The sequence below is a fragment of the Python bivittatus genome, unplaced genomic scaffold (genome assembly GCF_059951505.1).
Source record: "Python bivittatus isolate LINGU-HERP-01145 unplaced genomic scaffold, Pbiv_v1 ctg000070_np1212, whole genome shotgun sequence".
NCBI classification, from domain to species: domain Eukaryota; kingdom Metazoa; phylum Chordata; class Lepidosauria; order Squamata; family Pythonidae; genus Python; species Python bivittatus.
Genome location: NW_028277034.1, coordinates 56,385,991 through 56,401,732, shown reverse-complemented (window position 1 = coordinate 56,401,732; position 15,742 = coordinate 56,385,991). Strand labels below are relative to the sequence as shown.

The 15,742-nt window shown below is 43.1% G+C and overlaps 1 protein-coding gene across 4 annotated transcripts in view; it reads left to right on the top strand.

Annotated features, from left to right (window-relative positions):
- The window catches only part of ALMS1 (ALMS1 centrosome and basal body associated protein), a 62,601-nt gene that overhangs the window by 19,333 nt on the left and 27,526 nt on the right, over window positions 1-15,742 (top strand). For 3 of the 4 annotated variants that reach the window (XM_088133223.1, XM_088133224.1, XM_088133221.1), the window contains exons 5-8: window positions 2,155-4,411; window positions 7,444-7,597; window positions 8,218-9,564; window positions 10,662-10,792. In XM_088133223.1, coding sequence (XP_087989349.1) covers window positions 2,155-4,411; window positions 7,444-7,597; window positions 8,218-9,564; window positions 10,662-10,792 — 3,889 coding nt within the window. The remainder of the gene's footprint in view (window positions 1-2,154; window positions 4,412-7,443; window positions 7,598-8,217; window positions 9,565-10,661; window positions 10,793-15,742) is intronic. The other variant, XM_088133222.1, reaches the window with a different exon arrangement.

The following is a 15,742-nucleotide window of genomic DNA, read 5'->3' as shown; positions in this document are numbered from 1 at the left end:
GAATTGACTCTTTTCTCTGAGCTTCCCTCCATTCCTTTCCAAACATCACTTCTTACTGCCCTGGAGTCTTGTGGACAGTTACTTTTTATCTGAAGATTTACCATACTTGGCTGGAATACCTGTCCTGTCTTTTTTTATGAAATCAACTCATTGCAGAGAGAAATTCCATGCTAGGCTGGATTTCCTGGTGATATCCTTCACTAGCATGGAGAATCTTCTGGTTAACTAGAAGGAGGGTCCCAATGGCAAATATAGAATTAATGTAGACAGGAGAAAGATAACGCAAGATAATTGGAAGAAAAGACTCCAGGAATACTTGTGTCAAAATACGATTTCAGGAGCAAGGAAATAATATTTTGAAAGGAAATATCCAAATAATGAACAACTGCAGGTTAATTTGCTATAGAGTGTCAGTTCAAAAGAATGCTCAGACTGAGGCACAGAGAATAGGCAAGGATCTTAAATGGGATTGCAACGAGCATTTAAAGCAAGCACAGAAAATTGTCACCAGAAAATAAAAGTGGAAAGTCAGTAAAACACTACAAAGAGGGGAAAGCAAAGGAGACAGGAGAAGCAGCAGAAAAGAAGACTGGATTCTTCGTTGCTCTGGCCAGTGAAGTCTCTGCTTGCCAGCTCTCCAGAGAAAGGGACGTTTGGCTGCCTGGGTGACCCAGGAATGCTACACCTGTGGAGTGGGCGTTGAATGATGAGGTAACCAAGGAGGCTGTGGAAATGCATCTGTTTTCCAGCTGGAATATCTGAACATTTATTCAGGAGCTGGGCAGAGCTTCTCTTTCTAGTTCTCCCCATCTGATGTCAGGTATCCCCAGCACCCAGTAAGCTCGTTTCCTAGGCATGGATGGCCCTGCACACCTGAGAGGCTATTTTGCTTAGATGACCAGAATCCTAGAAGTAATTGGGTTTTCTGTATATTAAAATATACGTCTTGAGGATCAGTGGATTCACTTGGACGAGTAGGAAAGCCAACCGTTTGTGCCTTTTGTGCCATAAAACTCTAAACCACTTCAAAGGCTCAAAGAGAAAAGTTAAATAAAGTTTAATGCAGTACTTGACAGAGGCCTCATTTACACACTCTCCTTGCCCCGGCGCCAAGATGGCCTGCAAACTGTTTTTTGAGGACACATCCTCGCAATGGAACCTGCACCTTGGGGCCAGCTTGCCAACGAAGATCAGTGTGATCTAGCAGGATAGTGGCCTTATCCGCTGGAAGTGCAGTTCAAATTCCTGCGCAAGCATTCTGGTTTGCACAGAGGAGGACCCTGAGACAGGTCAGTGACCTGCAACGCTCCACTTGGCCCACAGCAGAACCATCTCCTCCTATCCAGCCATGGGGTTCTGTCCCTCCATGGCTGCTTCTGCTCTGGTTGCAAGAGGGAACAGAATCTCCCCAGCACCGATTTTCTTTTTCTTTTCTAGGCTCTGGTAGGAACACCAACCTCCTAGGAGGAGTTCCACAAGCATCTTCTCCTTACTAGTAATTTCCACCGCTTGGTTTTTCTCCTTTCTACAGCTGCAGAGGTTTGCTAGAAAGAACAAGTGAGAAGGAGGTAACCTTGCTGGAGAGCAGAAAATCTGGGGAGATAGGGACCCTTTGCCCTGACTGCTCCTCTTGCTGTCCCTGCCCCTGCTCTTACCTCCATCCTTCTACAGTAACCATTGACAGTTGCAGCTCCTTCCTTGCGTGCTGACCTCGTTTTGGAGGTATGGCAAGAAGAACACTTTGGGAGAAGTAGGTTCTCAAGCTGAGTGCTTTCCTCTTGTCTCAAGGGGAGGAAGAAAGCACATTGGTAGGGGTGTGGGGGAAAGTCCCCAGGAAGCAGAATCTTCAGTTCTTAAATTACTTCAAGAGAGTAAACTCTAGGAGGTCAAACCTCATCCTACCAAAAGCCACGTCCATCTGTCTGTCTGTCATGGTCTCTGCTAAAACAACCCTATAAAGGGGAAAACCTGTGTGGACTTCAACTCCCAGAATTCTCATGCTGGCTGGGGAATTCTGGGTGTTGAAGTCCACACATCTTAAAGTTCCCAAGGTTGAGAAACACTGACCTAGATTGTGTGGTTCTTGGGCCTAGAAATGCTTTCCTTTGGCTTGTTGGACTGTAATACGGGATCTTCTTTTTTTTTCCATTTCAGAGCAACTCCAGACTTTTCAGTTACAGCTTCTGAGAAGCCTTCCACACATTTGCAGATAAGTGAAGCTGTGCAATTGGCAGCCCGAGAAATTGGCCCAGAATGCTCCAGGGAGTGCTTCTCTCTGTCCCAGCATCCCCTGGCTTTCAGCATCATGACTCATAACAATGCCACTCTGGGTAGCTATTTGTCACAGCATCCTCTTTCTTTTTCTGAGCAAGTACCTGTGGAGCAAAGGAATTACAGTGATTGGCAAATGCCTCACGTTGACATAAATGCTAAAACCCTGGTCTCTGAGGAGGAGAATTCTGGAATGCTGTGTTCACAGATGTGGCAAAATCAGCAACTGGCCATGCAGCATCTTCCAAAAGAATGTTGGGGAACTGCGCCCAGCCAGGATATGTTCCTTTTGGACTGCAGTGTCCCAGCACCTGTCCTGCTGGAATTGCTGGAGGATGAGATGGGGTTACCTAAGCATGATGGCTTCTTATCTTCTGAAAGTTCTTCTTGTAAAAGTGCTTTGGGCAAGGATCCAGAAGAAAATGTAATTAGTCAGCTAATGGAGAATGTGGATCTGTCAGAGGACGCTCCAAAATTGTTTGTAGAACTGCATCAGTCTGAAGGCAAAACCACTCCTAAACCTGAGTCATCAAAACTGCTTTCTGATGCAGCAGGAAAGCTCTTTAGAAATGCCAGTGATTCAGAACGTTTATCTGCCAACCTTTCACCGGTGTTGGAATCCTCCAGGGGACATACGTTTGGTTGGAGTGATTCTTGCATGATTACTGATATATCTCCAACTCCTGTGCCAGACAACCAGCGTATGCAACAGAATTTTAAAAGCGTGTCTGAGGAAGAAAAAAGAAAGTTTGTTCCAGCTCCAGCTGACAATAAACTTCACGCTGCTATGCCCTTCTGGCCAATCACTGTGGCTGCAGAGCTCAGTAAGGAGATGAACACCATGAGAGAAACCTTGGCAAATGTGAACAAAAATGAACTAACGCTCTCCGACTGGAGTGTAGAGAGAGAGCACAGAAGTGCTGGAGTTTCACCTTTTAATGAGGGATCATTCTTTGTACATCTGGCTCATCCGATTCATCATTCTACCCCAGGGTTTTTTACAACCAGAAGCTTGAACCGCGAAGGCCCTGGTGTGGCCCTCCCTGCCAAATCAGTACTTCAGGCCCCTCTTTCTTGCTTACGTGAAGAGATTTCAAAGACTTCTTATGCCAATACACGCATTTCATCAGTGGAAGAGCCTTGTGTTCCGTCTGTGGAAGACCCCTGTCTGTTTCCCACTAAAAAGAGTTTTACATTTCACAGTGGCCAAGGCTTAAAAAATGAAAATAGCAGTGGTTCTGCAGTTTTGCCACCTCTTAAGGGTAGAATTCAGTCCTTGCCTTCTCTTAATTTTATGGAGAAAGTAGGAGCATGGGACCTGAGCCATTCAACTGAGAGGCTGCCAGATGCGTTGGCTTTACGTGGTTCAGATGGCATTTCTCCCAGGCAGAAGGCCTACGATGCTATTGCTGATTCCTTAAACTGCATCTTGGTAAAGCAACAGAGTCTGGTTGATCTTAAGGCAAGGCTGGCCACCCCTTTTTGTGGGCCAAGCTCCATGACCAGTCTTCACTCCTGTGATAACAAGTTTCCACATGCTTTACCATTTACCAGGTCTCAGTCTGAAACCTCAGTGATCGCAATGAGCAGAGAGATTTCAAGGGCAGAAATAGGTAATGAAACAAGACAGAATGATACTCTTAAACAAGCAGAAGTCAATAGCAATGTTTCGAGAGCTTCTAGAATTGAACAAACTGATGTGACTAACAAAGACTCTCTTAGCCAACATTATAAAGCTATTCCAGTCTCTGTTGTGTCCAGTGATGAGGAAAGTGTTGGTAAAGGAAGACATTCAGATCACCTTATTACAAGCAAAAGAGTTGCTGAACTCCTCAAAGAAGAAGCCAGTTCTCTCAGTGGTAGCAGAGAAGAATCTGAGGGCTCCGAAGAGAATGCAAGAGAATTGTCAGAGTGTTATTTTCATCCTGATCAGATGGAGATGGACTATTTTAGTGATGTTTCCCCGGACAATTTAAACCAAGTAACTGATTCCGGAACAGAAAGTTGTACTGACTTGAGGCTGTCTTCGAGGCAGTCTTCAGGATCTTCTGCTGTTTTTGGAAAGTTGCAGAACAGTTTGGAAGATGAATTATTACGAACTCCAAATCATGGCGAGCTCAATATAGAAGAGAGAATACCGGTAAGGCCCATCATCTTTGTCATTTTTTAATGTTTTAATGTTTTACTGTTGAATTCACTGCTGGGTTGCTTGAGTCACTACTGCGTGAACCTTTGTCTTAGAAGGCATATATATGAATTATTATATTTTTTTGTCTGCTACCATCATACTATATCTCCAGAGTTTTTTCTTACCTTTGCAGATTCTATGGATCTGCCTTATACTTGGACTATTATGTGGTGAATGCCAGCCTAATGGCCAGCCTGCAAGCCACGGGCAGACTTCCCTAATACACATTTTCAAGAGGGATGGCTGTCACGTACACAGAGAGACTTTCCAGCCATTCCCTCTGTTCAAGTGGTAGAAACATCTTTTTGCCCTTTGAAAACCAAAGCAGAGTTGCTGGACTGAGGCTGAGAAAAGAGAGGACTAACTCTGTTCCTCAGAATCTTGGATTAAACCCTGGAATTTCCGGGAAAAGGGGGGAAGTCCAGGAAATATGAAGCAGGATAAAAGAGACTTCAGGCGTCAGTCTGGAAGGAATAGGTGGCGAGTCTATAAAAGAATTTTGCAATGAAATTTTGAAGTGTCATTCTCTGTGTAGGGTAAATCTCCTATCATTTGTTTCTGAGCGCAGGCTCAGCAACAGTGTCTGTTTCATCTTGGTAGTTTTTAAATGCTGCTACTTGATTTGAAGAACTTTCTATTTATCTCTTTCAATAGGGAACATGGGCATTTTAATATCTAAATATTACAGTTTATCTTTTTAATCCTGTTAATAAAGGTTGGTTTATTATTTATCTTTGGAGTGGACTGAAACCTCTAGTCACACGCCTTGACATTATAAAACCCAGGTGGTGGGATTATAGGACTTTTTTTTTCTTTTAAAACTTTTTTAATGAAATGCAGTGCAGAGTTGAGAGCCCTGTCTCTCCCACCTCCTGGGATAAGGGGTGCACTCAAAGTGAGGCACCTCCTGGAACATAAGACAGTGACAGTAGGAACTATCAAGCTGCTACCCCAAAGCAGGGCCAGGATTGGGAAGATACAGAGTGCTCCTGAGACTTCCAGCCTTCCACCATATGGTCTCAGTTGGGCTTCTGCTACAGTCTGTCTAAATCAGTGTTTCTTAACCTTGGCAACTGTAAGATGTGTGAACTGCTGGCTGGGGAATTCTGGGAGTTGAAGTGCAGGCACCTTAAAGTTGCCACAGTTGAGAAACACTGGTATAAATGCTGATTGCTTTCATCACCTCTAGCTCTGCAGTTCCACAGACAAAATTTAGAATTTTGGGACTAGTAGCTGAAGAGTTGTGCACATCACCTTCTAGACCAATGTTTCTCAACCTCAGCAGCTTTAAGATATGTGGACTTCAACTCCCAGAATTCCCCAGCCATGCTGAATGCTGGCTGAGGAATTCTGGGAGTTGAAGTCCACACATCTTAAAGTTGCCAAGGTGGAGGAACACTGGTCTAGATTCTACCTTGGCAGGCCTTTTGTGCTACTTGACAGCAGAAGCCAGCTCTGTGATGGATTTTATGGGAAACTGATTTGTAGGAAGAAATGATTTACACCAAATTATCTTCAGTAGCAAATCTGATGTAACCTTGTCTCATGATAAAGTATATTTTATAATTCTGTAAATGCTCCTCTTTTTGTCCTCTAACTCAAACTCTAACCAAGATTGCCTGTTTCTTTTTCTGCCCATTTAATTTTGAATATTCACTCTTGCTGATATGCGGAATATATGCTCATGTATGCATATGAGAGAATGTTTACCTCTGCTCCAAATTAATAGCTTTTTCCTTTGCTAAATATTTTTCTGCTTTAATGAGGTTTTCAGGACATGTAGGCTCATGAAAGAGATTTTGGAGGATAAAGATAAGACAAAAAGTAGGAAAAATTGTTTTTCTTTCATGCTGCTTGCTCTAATACAGCTTTGCCCCACCAAATGCCCTTTGAAAGTTCTGGACTGCAACTCCCAGAATTTGAACTCAGATGCAACTAAAAACCCTGAATTACAGTGGCCTAGTTTCATGGATATCTCTGTTGCTGGAGCAGAACCCACAGAGATTACACTGAATGTGTTTTGAAATATATTTCCAGATATGGATGCAGCTTGCCAGGGCTTTTAATGCACTTACATGCATATTGTTAGGACAGTCCTGCAGCTGATGATTCCTCATTTCTAAGAGTGCAGCAAATGGTGCTCGCTCTGTTGGGGCTGTTTTGATGAGTCCCAACTAAGGGTACCTTCTGCCACTGTTGGAAAACAGAATCATGGACTTCCTGTGAAGGATGTTTTTCAGTAGTGAATGGAGAGCATCTAACCCTCCTTTTGGCTGAACAAGGAGGCCCAACTCTTTCTGCCTGCCTCTCTGTTCTTCTTACTCTTTCTTGATATGGTTCTTCTGTTTGGCCTGTGAGGTATGCAAAAAGGGTGGGAAATTGTTCTCTCTCCCATCCTCTAAAATCGCCAAAGAAATTGTCCCTGTTGGAGGCAGCAATTGCCTTCCATCTGTGTAGGTCCAGAGTTCCCTTTTCCTTTGGTCCTTCTGCTTTTCTGCTGCTTTTGGTTGTTTTGCTTTTCGTCTCCAGTCAGGGTGCCATCACTCTTCCCACTCCCATAATTTTTCCTGCTGCTGGCTGCCTTCTGCTTCAGAGAACATTTCCCTGCCTCTCCATATGCCGGTAGCTTCATCATCACTGCTCTGGAGTCAGTGTGAGCCTGAAAAATGTGAATGGATAGGGAAAGGAGAATCCAGAGGCTTTCTGATGCCTCCAGAGGCCTTCATAGGTATGAATACATCTATAGGCACAGAGGCCTCAGAAGCAAGATTCCTGCAGAGTGGTGGGAATCTCTAAATTTAAACCTCACATATGGTTTCCTGCAGAGACTTCCCAATGGAATTATTTCTATATGCATGTTTTGTTTTCATTTGTCCTCCTTGTAAAATGGTGGTATATTGGGTGAAATTTCAAGCTGAATGTTGTCAAAGGCCAGCCTGTTTTGATTGCATCTGCAGTTTAATTTTCTTCCCTTCTTACATCAGGTGTACCTCCATAACCTGGGGATTGACCAGTCACCTTCGTCTATTCTGACTCCATTTATGCCTCAGGGGCCCATTAGAGAAATCGAATTTTCTCCAACTGAGCTCAGAACATTGAAGGCATCTACTGATCTTTTCCACTTGCACTTATCAGAAGGTACGATGGGAAACTCTCGGGCTTCACTTGAGGTGATTAGGTTGATCCAGCAGTGGCTCTTAGTCTTGTGAATTGGATGGAACCTGCAGGTTCAGAGGCACTGTAAGTCTTGAAGCCAATTGCCATGATCAGTGTAGGAGGTAGGTTGGATGGAGCTCTTTGGGCCAGCACAACAAGGTGGTGGCTTTCTCACAGCTGCTGTGGATGCTCATGCGGTCAGTGAAGATATTGGAGTCTAACAACGTTCAGGGATGTGCAGTGAAGTTGCAACAGAATACCAGTCCCTGGTTTTTAAAAGAATTCTGGATTTGGTAGCAATTTCTCCGGTGCTGTAGGTCTAATCTCAAAAGGTTTTCCTTCCTAAAGGAAATGGAAAGGAGGTTAGTGGGGAGGTTTTGTAGCAATACTTCTTTAATCTGGCTATGTAGAATCACATCAATTTACAGCTATAAATGGCATGTACTAGAAATTGATATTCATCTCTGGTGGTTATATGAAATATTTGAAATTATTTCTTTTTCCAGAATAATTGCTGGTAACATATTTATTTCATTGTCTGACATCAGATTTATGGGAACTGACATTAATAGGGAAATCTAATGTTCTTAATTTTCTTTCAGAAGATTCACAGTCTGTGAAAGATGCTATGGGGTCAACCTTGAATTCTTTGCTGCTCAGTGGGCCTGCTCTGGCAGGGTCAGATGTCTCTGATACTTCACTACCTACAAAGCTTTCTCCACAACCCTCCAGAGATCTCCTCCATCAGAGCAACTCTCACTGGAAATCTCATGCTGTAACACCACCTCTTGCAGAGTCTATTCCTGAGTTTCCTTCTGCTCCCATTCCAACAGAAGAAAACCAAGTAATCCCAGGAGTTCCATCCAACGTTCGTGAGGAAATATCAACAAAATGTGCAGAGTTACCAGAGGACAATTTAGACTCAAACAAACTTGGTATAAGTCAAGCAAAACCATCTTCCAGTCCTTTGTCTCAGGACAATGATGAAAAGTGTGTAAGTGAAGAAATTAGATCTTCAAATGTAATTTCTGCTGGAGAAAGAGATGATTCCTTCACAGGGTCAAACACACCAAAAGAGAGGCAGAAGCTTGTGGCAGAGATAGACACTAGAACTTCAAATGAAAAATTCAGATCTGCTTCATGCATCTCTTCTTCCAGCTCATTAACATATATCAATCAGAGGGAGTTGTCTGGAGATCCTGGATCAGTTAAGAAGAGTAGACTGGGGATTCAGAGAGTTTGGTCATGGGATGAGAGCATGGCCAAGCAGAATATCACTGGAAACTTAAAATGGGAAGATTTGCAGATTGCGGACTTGTGCGACAAGGAGCCAGTTGTACCTGAAAAGCTGAGGCCAGAATCCCAGAAAGTGAGTGAAGAGCATGGAATGACAAAACCTGTAACGCGATCAGAACCGGAAGGTTGCAACAGGATAGCTGTGAATAAAAGTCTTCCTGTTTCAATAAATAGGTCTGCAGATAGCGAAGTATGCCTCCCTCCAAATCTAAAAGAGATCCAGGCTGTTTCAGATATGGAGCCCTTGGATGGTGTATCTAACATCTTGGGAAATGTTCAGCAAATTGAGGAGAAAACTAGTGAAACTCACAATAAAGAGGTAGGTAGTCCTCACGAAAGTGCAAATAGCAGCAGTGTGGACTCTCTGGGTATCAAAGTGAAGAAACTTCTCCAGTATGAGCATTCCGTGATCCACAGAGCTCCTTGGATGGAGATGAAGGAGCGTGATGGATCTGGCCCCAGAGAGCACTCCGTTGCAACCAGCGCAGCTTTCAGCAGAGAAGATACCTGTATTGGTCCCCAAGGGAGCAATAACAGCAGCAGCTTGGACTCTTTGGCTGTCCGTGTCAAAACTCTTCTGGAAGAGGAACGCCCTGTGTGGCATGCAACTCAAATACTACAGAGTGTACAGGAAGAAGAAGAAAAGGCACGTGGTGAGTAACTGAACCTTAAGAGCTCCATGATGTGTAATTGCTGGGTTTACACCTCAGAATCCACCTCTGAAATGAAATGGGGTGAATGAAACCTTTGAGACGGTCACTTCTGCCCTTGGGCTTTGAATGGTTATCATGGGGCAGCATGTTTGCAGGATTCCTAAGCCCGTGAGAAGACTCTTGAGAAAAAGAAGGAGATTTCCATGGCATGCAGCTGGAATGCAGTTTGTCTGGTGTAAATGCTTCCAGGGAGACCCTCCCCGTCTTATTCCATCATCAAGTGAGTCTGGGGGGAAGAAAAAGGCAAGATGATAGGCTGAAGGAATTCCAGCGCGTGCGTGGAAGGTGCTTATATCCTGTCATGCTCCATATGATGGAATCAGCGGTTCTTGATAGATGAATCATGGTCTTAGCCTTCCTTGAGCATGTTTAATTGGGTCCAGCTTGCCATGCCGGATTTTTTTTCCCTTTCTTCTTTCAAATTGTTTTTGGAAAGGGAGGAGAGAATGGATTTTCCAGAGTTCAGTGGAAATACTTGTTTGCTGCTCAGGACCATTATGTCACATGAGAATGCTAAGTGGTACTTTAGAGACTTCTGTAATTGAATCTTTTCAGTAATTACTAATCAGTCTACAAAACATTACTAATTTCTTAAAAACAAACCCACTACAATCATTCCTGTATGGGATGAAGTATGTAAGAGGGGTGTGATACTAGCATAGATCAGTGAACTTGGGTTGTATTCACCTTTCCAAGCCACAATTTAATAGCCACTGTTCTGGCCCCTAACAAAGTCTTCTGCTGCTTTTCTGTGAGCTGTCTAGGAGTTGGGAAGGGAGAGAGACTCAGCTTTTTGTAGGAAGCTTTCCAAAGGGGAGAAGGAATGTTTGTGAGTGCACAAAAAATGCACATACTGTATTTGTGGATGGAGAACTAAAAAAGGGGGGGGACTATAAAAGCCCATACAGAATGCCTGTAGTAAAAGGCACGTTACTACATGTGATGTAAAAATAGGTTGGAATAAACAATATTAAAAAAAATCCAAAACTGAAAGCAATAAAAACTTACAAGTTTATTTGTTTCTCTCTCTCTCAAAGCCTGGGTGAAACTGAAACTGACAGCTCAGCTCCAAGACTCCATACCTGACTTGAATGAAGAAGACAGGTGGATGATAGAACAGATTAAGAAAGAGCGGCTTTTGTGTTCTGGAAAAAATGAACATTCGGAGGTAAAAATGAAACTTGGGGGACAATTAAATAAAGAAGCATGGACTAATAACAAGTTTCTGCTTACGGGAAACCTTTCTCATCTTTAATTTACTAACTAATAAAAGAAGAAAAATTCACCCACAGGGCAATAATGCCTTGCCAGTAACATGCATCTTATTGAAATGAAATTTCCATCTAGCTTGTAAAATGGAATAAGTGTTGTAGAGATCTGTTTAAAGAAATCATATACAATGGGGCAAAAAAGTATTTAGTCAGCCACCAATTGTGCAAGTTCTCCCATTTAAAAAGATGAGAGAGGCCTGTAATTTTCATCATAGGTATACCTCAACTATGAGAGACAAAATGGGGAAAAAAATCCAGAAAATCACATTGTCTGATTTTTAAAGAATTTATTTGCAAATCATGGTGGAAAATAAGTATTTGGTCAATATCAAAAGTTCATCTCAATACTTTGTTATATATCCTTTGTTGGCAATGACAGAGGTCAAACGTTTTCTGTAAGTCTTCACAAGGTTTTCACACACTGTTGCTGGTATTTTGGCCCATTCCTCCATGCAGATCTCCTCTAGAGCAGTGATGTTTTGGGGCTGTCGCTGGGCAACACGGACTTTCAACTCCCTCCAAAGGTTTTCCATGGGGTTGAGATCTGGAGACTGGCTAGGCCACTCCAGGACCTTGAAATGCTTCTTACGAAGCCACTCCTTCGTTGCCCGGGCGGTGTGTTTGGGATCATTGTCATGCTGAAAGACCCAGCCACGTTTCATCTTCAATGCCCTTGCTGATGGAAGGAGGTGTTCACTCAAAATCTCACGATACATGGCCCCATTCATTCTTTCCTTTACATGGATCAGTCATCCTGGTCCCTTTGCAGAGAAACAGCCCCAAAACATGATGTTTCCACCCCCATGCTTCACATAGGTATGGTGTTCTTTGGATGCAACTCAGCATTCTCTCTCTTCCAAACACAACGAGTTGAGTTTAGACCAAAACGTTCTACTTTGGTTTCATCTGACCATATGACATTCTCCCAATCCTCTTCTGGATCATCCAAATGCTCTCTAGCAAACTTCAGACGGGCCCAGACACGTACTGGCTTAAGCAGGGGGACACATCTGGCACTGCAGGATTTGAGTCCCTGGCAGCGTAGTGTGTTACTGATGGTAGCCTTTGTTACTTTGGTCCCAGCTCTCTGCAGGTCATTCACTAGGTCCCCCCATGTGGTTCTGGGATTTTTGCTCACGATTCTTGTGATCATTTTGACCTCACAGGGTGAGATCTTGCGTGGAGCCCCAGATCAAGGGAGATTATCAGTGGTCTTGTATGTCTTCCATTTTCTAATTATTGCTCCCACAGTTGATTTCTTCACACCAAGCTGCTTGCCTGTTGCAGATTCAGTCTTCCCAGCCTGGTGCAGGTCTACAACTTTGTTTCTGGTGTCCTTCAACAGCTCTTTGGTCTTGGCCATAGTGGAGTTTGGAGTGTGACTGTTTAAGGTTGTGGACAGGTGTCTTTTATACTGATAACAAGGTAAACAGATGCCATTACTACAGGTAACGAGTGGAGGACAGAGGAGCCTCTTAAAGAAGTAGTTACAGGTCTGTGAGAGCCAGACATCTTGCTTGTTTGTAGGTGACCAAATACTTATTTTCCACCATGATTTGCAAATAAATTCTTTAAAAATCAGACAATGTGATTTTCTGGATTTTTTTCCCTATTTTGTCTCTCATAGTTGAGGTATACCTATGATGAAAATTACAGGCCTCTCTCATCTTTTTAAGTGGGAGAACCTGCGCAATTGGTGGCTGCCTAAATACTTTTTTGCCCCACTGTAATTCATAGCATCATGGAACATAGGAGTTGGAAGGAGCATTTAGGTCATCTAATCCAATTCCTGTTCAGAGCAGGACCATCCCCCAAAGGTGGACATCCAGTTTGAAGACCTCCAGCAATTGGGGGTTCACAGCTGTTCTAGGCAGACTGTTCCAATAGCTTTTACTGTCAGGAATTTCTCCTAATACTTAGTAGGGGTGTGCATGAACTGGAAATGTGTTTTGCTTTGAACCCATAATAAATATTGAATCTTGGAAGTTCTGCTGAACACTTCTGAATGGGCTGTGATTCAGGAGAACTGCATCCTGGAACATTTCGATTGTTCAAAGAGTCAGTTGAGACAGAGGAGGACTTCAGAGGAGTCTTATGGACTGAGTAGGTCTGGGCTGATGCACCTTGTCCCTTGCTCCCATCCTCCACTGCTGTTGATCTTCCTGGAGCGCCAGCCTCCCAGGTAGACCAGACAGGAAACACAACCAGATGAGCTAATTCTACTTTATTGTAAGGCTACATTAACAGAATCTTGCAAGTCTGAAAGTACAATTCTCCCGCCATCTTTTTTTACAGCCTGATAAGTTAGGGCAGATCCTTTCTAAGTGCTTTCTGTGCCCGTTACTCAGCTGTGGGCTCCTCCCCCTTTTATCTGATTGTTCCCTAGGCAGCGTCTCTTCCTCTTGCCTCTCAAGATCATTCCCACATACCATTACATGAAGCCTTCCTTTCCCCACCACCTTTTTCATTTGAAGCCCAAGGCATTATCAGCGGTGCTGAAAAGTTTGGAGGTGGGGAGGGGCAGGAGGCTGGTTGGATATAGCACATTTGTAGCCTTCCTTTCCCTATCTCCCCTTAGCTGATGCCCCTTAACTAATATTCTTGATTTATTCCCACTTTTCCCCACTACAACGCTTCTTCCCAGGACAGACATTCTGATTTGGGTGTGGACCACCAGCCGGTATTGTTCTGTGGATGGAACTGTTTGTGCACAGAACGCTTTGTACATCCCCAGTATTCCGCCGGAAGTTGTTTCAGAACACCTGGGAGGCCACATTCTCTGTGTAAGCCTTGTCTTGTAACCCGAAAGGTTTGGCCCAATTCTTTATGCAAAGCAAGTGCATTGGAAGTTCAGGGTAGGTTCTCCAGTGCGGTTGCCTCAAGGCCAGGGAGCATATAACTAATTCTCCTTGGCCACCTGGAGAAATGGTAAGAATCACCTTCCCCCCCACCCCAATTTTTGGCCACTGACTTGTAATTAGAAGTGGGATATAATTTTAACATTAACCCATATTTAGTATATAATTGAAACCCTTCTGTTTCATGGATTCCAGTTTTTACAAACACTGCAGCTGAAGACCTATGGAAGTAAGATCTGTGCTCTATGCCCTTGGGTTTACCATAAGTCGTAAGGCTTTATTTACTGTTCATTTTGCTTATTACCGCTATAAAAACTTTCCATCGTGTGTGTGCGTGTGCGTGTATGTGCCTGAGTGTGTGAGAGAGAGACCCATATTCAGATACAGACACACGAAAGCAGCATACTTGGTATTTCTCTGTCGTTTACTTGCCCTGCAGTCTTATGTAATTAGTATATACAATTAGAATTTAGGGTATAATTATATGTAATTAGGAGATCTTATGTTGCGGTTTTATATTGTGGTTCTGTGATAAATAAATAACCCCCCACCCCAACCCTAACCTAGCAGCTAAAAAGCATTTGCACGCAGGCGCATGTTTGGTGGCATATTCAGCCAGCTGGGGTCATGGTGACTCACCCGTTGTTCTCTTTTTCTCTCCCCTCCAGCTTAGCTTTTACACTGGGGCATTGCCAGAGTGCTGATGGAAGCTGATTCGTGGTGATCACCATGCCTGGCAGGCTGTCAGTTAATAATTGCCACATGATTAAAATGTGTGAAATTGTTTGTTGATCTAGGGCAGCATTTCTATATGTTGGTATGCACTAGTTCTTCTGTGTGACGCTTAATTTGTATAGGAGGGATTTTTTATTTTTTTTGGTTTCCTTCAGTGTGAGTGTTGAGTCATTAGGCGCTGTTGCCTGGCAGAATTAGTAAATGATGCTGGGTTAATAAAAGTAGTTAGAAGTAATGGGAACATATTGGGTGGATTAGGAAAAAGTCCACGATTTAAATAGTAGATTTTTTGTTAAATGATGTCCAGCCTAAGAAGCCGCACCAGCTAAAGGCTGGAGCCTAGTGGGATTTTTCTGCTGAAGGTGCTGCAAAAATAAAGAGAAGAATGAAATAACATTATACTGGATCTTGAATTAAAACAGATTCAGGCCTATGTATATCCTTTACAATAAACCTTGATTTATTAGGAAGGAACCTAGTAAAGGTTCAGGGACGCGCATTCCTTTTTATTCTCTTCTTTTGACATAACTAAGAGGATCATTTCAGCGTTTCCTTTTTAAAAGCAAAGCAGATGTGGCTTCTTGTTCCATCTGCAATTACTCCAAGCTGGGATATTTTAAAACAAATAGCTTTATAATCCATGGTTTACCGTGCATTCCAAATGCAGCTGATGTGAACTCAGCACAATGGATGCCGCGCATTGCCACGTGCTAGTTCAGCAGTGGTTGCAAAGGAAAAAAAGTTTTTGTTTTTGCTTTTTTGGAGAGTGGTGGTGACGAAAGGTATTGATCCATTAACTCTATCAGGGGTAGAAAAGTTCCTCATCAGTATATAGCCTTTGCACTATAAAATAGTAACTGTCTCAAGCAAGATGAACAGCTGGGCTCATCTGTAAGTTGACATTTCTTGGAGAAACTGGAGAGCTTCAAAGCAAATCTAAAAATATAGTCAGGCAACTCATGCCTCCTGATCTCAGTGTTATCTGAGAGGACCTTTTCATTCTGCATCTATAACTTCTCAGAGGCTTTCTAGACGACGCAATTGAGACCTGAACTGATTTTTTTCAAATGCTCACCAGCTTCCACACTAACCAAGTTGTCATACTGCATATAAGTCATAATTTATCTTAACAATCAGTTTTTGAACAAGCCACAAGGTTTGGATTCACATACTTAACCATAAATCATCCTTTATAAGCCACTGGGGCTGGCTTAACCCAACAAGCTAGGTCAAACCTGAGAGATCACATGACAG